Source organism: Penaeus monodon, chromosome 14, assembly GCF_015228065.2.
Source record: "Penaeus monodon isolate SGIC_2016 chromosome 14, NSTDA_Pmon_1, whole genome shotgun sequence".
Classification (NCBI taxonomy): domain Eukaryota; kingdom Metazoa; phylum Arthropoda; class Malacostraca; order Decapoda; family Penaeidae; genus Penaeus; species Penaeus monodon.
In genome coordinates, this window is record NC_051399.1 from 23,064,559 (window position 1) to 23,072,058 (window position 7,500).

General features: G+C 44.7%; 1 protein-coding gene across 1 annotated transcript in view; it reads left to right on the forward strand.

Annotated features, from left to right (window-relative positions):
• The window catches only part of LOC119580990 (tubulin beta chain), a 7,853-nt gene extending 409 nt beyond the window's left edge, over positions 1-7,444 (forward strand). The window contains exons 2-5 of the mRNA XM_037929247.1: positions 4,482-4,597; positions 4,896-4,999; positions 5,140-5,384; positions 5,542-7,444. Of these exons, the coding sequence (XP_037785175.1) occupies positions 4,482-4,597; positions 4,896-4,999; positions 5,140-5,384; positions 5,542-6,354 (1,278 nt within the window). The 3' untranslated portion in view covers positions 6,355-7,444. The remainder of the gene's footprint in view (positions 1-4,481; positions 4,598-4,895; positions 5,000-5,139; positions 5,385-5,541) is intronic.
• The last annotated feature ends 56 nt before the right edge of the window (positions 7,445-7,500 follow it).

Consider the following 7,500-nt stretch of genomic DNA (forward strand, 5'->3'; position numbering starts at 1 on the left):
CTTCCCGCGGCGAGGGATGCTTGCGGGGCAACCAGTTCCTCCCTTGCCGTGGGTTGACTCGGGGTGTCAGTGTGATATGATGTACTAGTGCCACGTCATGATTAATTCGGGCATAGGAATTGGCATGTGGAGTAACGCGGTACGCGGGAAAGAGTCCTTTTGTTGTCAGTTATTAAGGCGGAAGTATATCGTTAAGTCCTTGCCACACGTACTGACATTGTCCGTAGTGGTAATTACCTTTTTTCTATTTTTTTAAAAATGCCTTAGACCTCATCATCAATTTATGAAACTGACAGTAACACTTTCTGTACCCAATTACATATTTATATACATAATTATGGTAAGGTTGAACCTGAAGATTATGTTGCCCATATCTTGATTTAACCTGAATAGAAAACTATGGTTCCACAGCAGATTAACAGAGAAATGTAGATTTACTTGTCTTACAGTAGTTAATAGAGAAATGTAGATTTACATGTCTTAGTTGACCCGTTGTTATTTGCGTACGTGCTGTTTTGAATGAGTTTGTGGTGAGTCAGCCGTGTGTCTGGGAACCGTCTGCTCTGAGGGGAAGATTCGCACAGCAGACGGCAAAGAGTTTTTTTTTTTTTTTTTTTTACGAGATTAACCGCGTACGGGTTACCTCGGTGCTTGGTCCGTAGTGTCACGGGAGGGGAGGGAGGCAAAGAAATTTTAAATCCGGCATTGCGTAGAAATCCTGCTCAAGTAGGGGGGGGGGGGGGGCTGGCGAGCACGTGTACGTTGACTGTTACCGGGTCTACTGGCAGGCCGTGACGTCATGCACCACATGTGGGAGGGTGTGGAGAGACTAGGTTGCGCCTCACACCTTAAGCTAACTATCCATTAATATTTATCAGTCTTACTATTAAAAGTTTCTTACACTCTTTTACGACTGGAGGCGAAATACATGGTTTATTGACCATTCGGTAGCCCGTTAGTTCTTCGGTTTTATTTGACACATTTTAAAAATTAATCGTATTTATATGCGGCATGACTGTACCCAGCTGTCAGTTTGAAATGCAGAGGTCTCCTATTTTTGTTTACATTCCCCGACATACCGCCGGTGGCGCCCGGGTTAGATGTACATGTCTTGCAGTCTCGGTTCTTTTTGATGCATGCGTGATAAGTCTTGTCTGCATCTTAGAGGAGAGATCCCACGCTCGCACGCTCACAAGATTTTGATTGAAGTAAGCTAGGGGTGGACTGGCGTGCTAATAGGGCCTACGTGGATCGTTAGTGTTCAAAGGAAAAAGGTGAGTGACCTATGCTCTTCATACCTGAAAAAAATGCAAACGCAGTTTCACTTAAAACACTCCCATAATATCCTTGCAAAAGAAAGGCGAAAATATTGTTTAGTTACTGTACAACGATAGGTTATGATGATGGTAATAAAATCCATTCCTATGGATAATGTCTGTCATACGGGGCAGCAATTAACCACGCGGTTGCCTTTGCCAGTAAACGAGTAAGGGTAGCTTGATAAGTCCACATCCATAGAAGAGGAGCTAATAATAGCATGACAGCATTAAGAATGGCCACCATAGTGATGAGGACGTAGGGTGCCAAGGGGTGAGATACATCGAGGGGCCCGTTCAGGGTGAGGGAGATGAAGGGCGCGTCAGGGTGGGAAGGGTTAGAGGCTAAACACCAATGAGATACTCTTACAGGGTATTAAAGGAGTAGAAAAATCTAGAGGTGTTTGTGTTTGAGGGGTATGCATTATAGTTCAATAATTTTCTTTTTATACTTACGCAAGGTGGAATACAATTTAAGAACACTTAATATTGACGACAATGGCATGTAACAGATCACTCGGAGCCACGGTTAGTTTAGTCGTATTGTGAGTCGTGGCGGAAGAGACGGCTTCTGATGATGACAATCCCAGGAAGTCGAGCCTGGCGTTCGAGACTGGCACACAGAGTCCCGAAAAATCTGCGAGAAAGGGTGTGGTAGGCGCGTAGGATGGCGTTGGGGCGGCCTTCAATTTACTAGGGCATGTGCATCATACGTCGTGTACTCCTGGGACAGCATCTTTGGCAAGGAAGAAAGAGAGTTCACACGTGGTGCCGTGGTATGGCAGAGGGCGTGGCAAGGTGGGTAGAAGGGGAGTCCTCTCTGGGTCTATTGATCCGCCATGCCACCTTCCGCCTCTACGCCCTGACTGCTGCAGAAAGTTGAACCCGCATTGGACTTTTGTTATTTTATTTATGATGTTTGAAATTAATGCCCACTTGAGCGGAAGTGAACGCGGATGAGAAAATAAATGTGACATATACTAAAATTTCAATGTAATGGATCTAGAATAATTAGATTTAGCTTATATAGAAACGATTTCTTGACTAATGTTTAATCTTTTTAGTATCGTGCAAATTTTCATTTCCGAGTTTTTACTTGTATTTTAGTAGTGACGGTAGTCTTATATGGACGCTTTACAGTGATTTTAGGCGATTAGAGTAGATAAGTAATATGATATGCGAGGTAAAGATAAGAAAACGAGGTTTACTAATATTCGTAATTTTTTTTTCTTGTAAGACATGAATAAATACAAAATTCCATCACAATAAACAAACGCATCTTAAATTCATGTATGCAGTATAACATCTCACAGTTCCATTACAGATAAAATCTAGGAGTACATAGGAGTAAAGATAACTCACATAATTGGGGAACGCTTTATCAGTCTTCCTATCTGCTTGCTCAAACGTAAATCTGCGGAATCTGGATCGTGAAAGAACTTTATTTTTGTCTCGAGAGGACAAATTGTTCCCAGGGAAACTGATGAATCCATTGGTGTTGCAGCTTAGCCTGAAGCCGGAGATTACGTATACGTTTGTTTGTGTTACTTGAGCCTCTGACGCCCCACGCCAGGTAGCTAATGAGGATAGGGAGTGATGGAAGATTTATTAGCCCAGCACGTGTTGCTCGATGACAGACCCTGCCATAACAGGAGCGTGGCGATCTGGAAACTGTATTGACCCAGCAGGGGGAGGCGGGGGCCAGGGAAACAGTATTGACCGTCGAAACGAGCCCCTGTTTCTCCCCTTGCTCCCTCCTACTCCCATCACTTTTATTTCGACCTTTCCGCACTGTCCTCCATCTGGGTAGTAAGCTGAAATATTGCATGAATTACTGAAGCGGTTTCATAATGACACTTGACTGGTATATTCCAGTTTTTTTTTTTTTCTCGAAGCATCGGCCTCGTCTTTGCCTCCCTCCTTCTCATGAGGCGCATTTTAACTCTCCGAACCCCATCCTCCCACCGCCTCGCCTCACGCACCTGCTTTGCACATTCTAAACGACAGCTGCCGCCCTCCCGCCTCCCCGTGTCATATCCGAGTTATCACCCTCCCGCAGTCTCCTTCACACTCGACAGCCCTGCCCTTGAACCTTATCGCAACCTGCCCCTCCCCATCCTACCTTGCTGGGGACGCTGACTCTCCGACGGGGGCTGTGGCATGTTGATGTGATCAAAGCAGAAGCCTTATCACAGGTGGAGGAAGTTGCAGGAAGTCACCCCCCCTCCCTCCCCTCTGCGTGGGCAATACCTCGTCTCCGCCCCTCCCCCTTTCTCCCAACCCCGACGTTGCCATCAATCAGTCTTTAACGATCGACAAAGTGCCTGGGGGGCTATAAACAGACTTGACATACATTCGTCATGTTTTGGTTCTCGGCTCTTGCTTTGAAATACTTCGAAATTTTCCTCGCTTTCACTTCTCATTGAGATTTATGTTCTCCAGCATACCGGCATGAATACTGGGATTAACCTCTCCTCATGACTTCTCCTCTTCGAGCAGCATCCTGCCATCCTCACAAGCCACGTAATCTCCCTCTTCCCCAGCCGTTCTCTCGCCCTCGCTACTCTCACCAGGATGCTGCCACCGCCCACGTCCCTGCCACCACCGCCGGCAGTGGAGTGGCACCACTTGCGCTCCGTATCTAGTGTATTATTCCGTTTGTCGTCCTCGGATTTCCTGTCATCTTGTCACCCTATCCATTCATCCCTTGCAATCTCATTTTCAATTGCAGTAGGGCACCATGGCCTTATTAAAGTGATCACATTTCTCAGTCTTTTCTACCTCTTCCTCTATTTTTTCTTCCTCTCATTTCATCATTCTGTGGTTTTACATTAATGTATATCACCTCATCCAGTCGCTGACCCAGTCATAAGGGACCATTGATAAAAATGGGAAGCACAGTGTGCGTTTACTTTTAACGAAGTAGCATGACATATCGCGGTAATATATCGCATACCAGGATAAACGCTGCGGAATTCGCATGAATGATTGAAGTGCGTGCAAGAACTTGATAGCGGCATGTATAATTAAGTAAAATACGATATTTCCAATTGTAGGTACTGCTTTTCCTTCATGTCTTTTTTCGCAAAGCAATCCAGTGTAGTACATATTGCTTTTCTATAATTCATTTATTGAAATATTTATAACGCTTTCTTTTCCCGGCAGTTCTGGGAGATCATCAGCGATGAGCATGGCATCGACCCAACAGGCACTTACCGCGGTGACCATGACCTGCAGCTTGAACGCATCAACGTTTACTACAATGAAGCGACCGGTGGCAAGTAAGTGCAGCGCGGGAGGAGGACTCCACACGCGCCTGTGTTGTTGGGCTGAAAAAAAGAAAGAGTAAAGAATGACAGGGTCTGAGGATTGTATTTTATGGAGAGCACAGACGTTTGTCCTTGTTACATGGTATGATTTCATTAACAGTTGTAGTTTCCGAAGGTTTAGGATTTCTGAATGATAAAATAAAATTTTAAATGTTGCAGGTGTCGATGTATCATTGCCTTGTATTATATCATGTTCGATCTTTTGATGATTGACTTTTGTAAATCTAATGTTTATGTGTGTGTTTTTAAGATATGTCCCACGTGCCATCCTTGTGGACCTGGAGCCCGGTACGATGGACTCCGTCCGATCCGGACCCTTCGGCCAGCTCTTCAGGCCAGACAACTTCGTGTTCGGTATGTAACAGCCGGGAATTAGTTTTAACAGACTCAGTAGCAGAATGTGTGATTTATTTAATCGAAGACTGACGTTTTTTTCCTGTCGAACAATGAAAGTCTAGATTCCTTATAATTGACTAATAATGGCACTCCTACAGGTCAGAGCGGAGCCGGCAACAACTGGGCCAAGGGGCACTACACAGAGGGCGCTGAGCTCGTGGACTCCGTCTTGGACGTAGTCCGAAAGGAGTCCGAAGGATGCGACTGCCTGCAAGGCTTCCAGCTCACACACTCCCTCGGGGGCGGCACTGGCTCTGGCATGGGCACGCTGCTAATCTCCAAGATTCGTGAAGAATACCCTGACCGTATTATGAACACATTCTCAGTTGTGCCTAGCCCTAAGGTTTGTAGTGTTCGTCATGCTTATTTTACAACGCACTTGATATTTTCTGCGGTATTAACATAAGAAATATATTTTTCACTTCTCTATAAGAGCAAAACCTTTTTATTTTTGCATTTATATCAGTTTATATTTAAAATTCTTCTTGTTCCTTTTCCAGGTATCCGACACCGTAGTAGAGCCCTACAACGCCACCCTGTCAGTCCATCAGCTCGTAGAAAACACAGACGAAACTTACTGCATCGATAACGAAGCGCTTTACGACATTTGCTTTAGGACACTTAAGCTTTCAACTCCCACCTACGGCGACCTGAATCATCTAGTTTCCCTTACAATGTCTGGTGTCACCACCTGCCTGCGCTTCCCTGGACAACTGAATGCTGATCTCCGCAAGCTGGCCGTGAACATGGTGCCCTTCCCTCGACTTCACTTCTTCATGCCCGGTTTCGCTCCCCTCACTTCCCGCGGCTCCCAGATGTACCGCGCACTCACCGTGCCTGAGCTCACCCAGCAGATGTTCGATGCCAAGAACATGATGGCCGCCTGCGACCCCCGCCACGGCCGCTACCTCACTGTCGCTGCAGTGTTCCGAGGCCGCATGTCCATGAAGGAAGTCGACGAACAGATGTTGAACATCCAGAACAAGAACTCCTCCTACTTCGTGGAATGGATTCCCAACAACGTGAAGACTGCCGTGTGCGACATTCCTCCCAGAGGAATCAAGATGGCCGCTACCTTCATCGGCAACTCCACCGCCATCCAGGAATTGTTCCGCCGTATCTCAGAACAGTTCACCGCTATGTTCCGTCGAAAGGCTTTCCTCCATTGGTACACTGGCGAGGGCATGGACGAGATGGAGTTCACCGAGGCCGAGTCCAACATGAACGATCTGGTGTCCGAGTACCAGCAGTACCAGGACGCCACCGCCGAGGAAGAGTACGAGGATGAGGAGGAGCATGCTGAGGAGGCCTAAAACGCCTTCGGCTCGGCTCCTGTGGTCACGACAGAGGACTTACTGGGCGTCCCCTTCAAAGACACTGTTGGTATTCTCATGCTTCGTACCTGCTTGTGTAGGAATGTCGACATGAACAACAAAAACAAGATCTCAAAAGCCAAGGAGTCGCGTACTCACTTGCCTCTAGGTTGCTACATTTTTCCTTTCCCCTAAGATCATTTCTTTACTTCATGGGTTTAACTTATTTTTGTTTTATCATTAGATTTTTTCGTTTCACAACAAATTTAAGTAAATTTGTTGTTTATGGAGAACAAAAATTAGAGATATAACGCACTCAAATTAGTGTAAATTTTCGAGAGGAGCAAAGTGGAAGATTATTCCATGACACAACGTGCTAATACACTGCCAATTGACTCGTGACTGATGGTGTCTTTCACTTGCTTCACTCACACGACCTTGGTCCAGAACAGAGGCATTAAAACTTCACCGCCATGTTCTTGAGTTTACCTCAGCTGGCCGTAACCCCTCTAATTAACGTCATTATTCAAATTAGCGCCAAGGAAGAAATTATTATTGGATTTTCAACAGTAAGGGACACACGTCTATTAAGCTGAAAGTATTAGTAACTAATTCATTTTATCTTTCACTTGTGATGGACTAATGATGTAATTATACTGAAACTACAATTTGCTGCATTAATATTAAAACTTGTGGCATTTAAATCGCAGTATTAACGGTAAATTACCCAACCCTTTTTCAAAGTTTCGTAATCCTATCTCAGCTTTCGGCAATTGGTGTTTAAAGCGTAATTTCACTGTGTATTTTACATAATTTATGTATTTCATTAAGGCAAGTGAAGATCATCCGACTCATAATTTTAAACCCAAGACATTAAAAAAAACTTGCGTCCCACATCGTTCTTCTGCCCTTACTAATCCACCTTTCGAGGGACATTACATGCCATTACTTCTATCTTGGTCCTATGATCATTTTTATTTCTATTTTCTATTTCCAGTCATTTCATTTTTGTAGAATAAGTAGAAGGACAGTATTTTCATCTTGATTTCACCACTGCAGCTGTATCTTTAATAAAGATATTTGTATGGTACACACTGTAATTTACTTAACCTTAATCCTTTACCATAATTATACATCGTATATTTA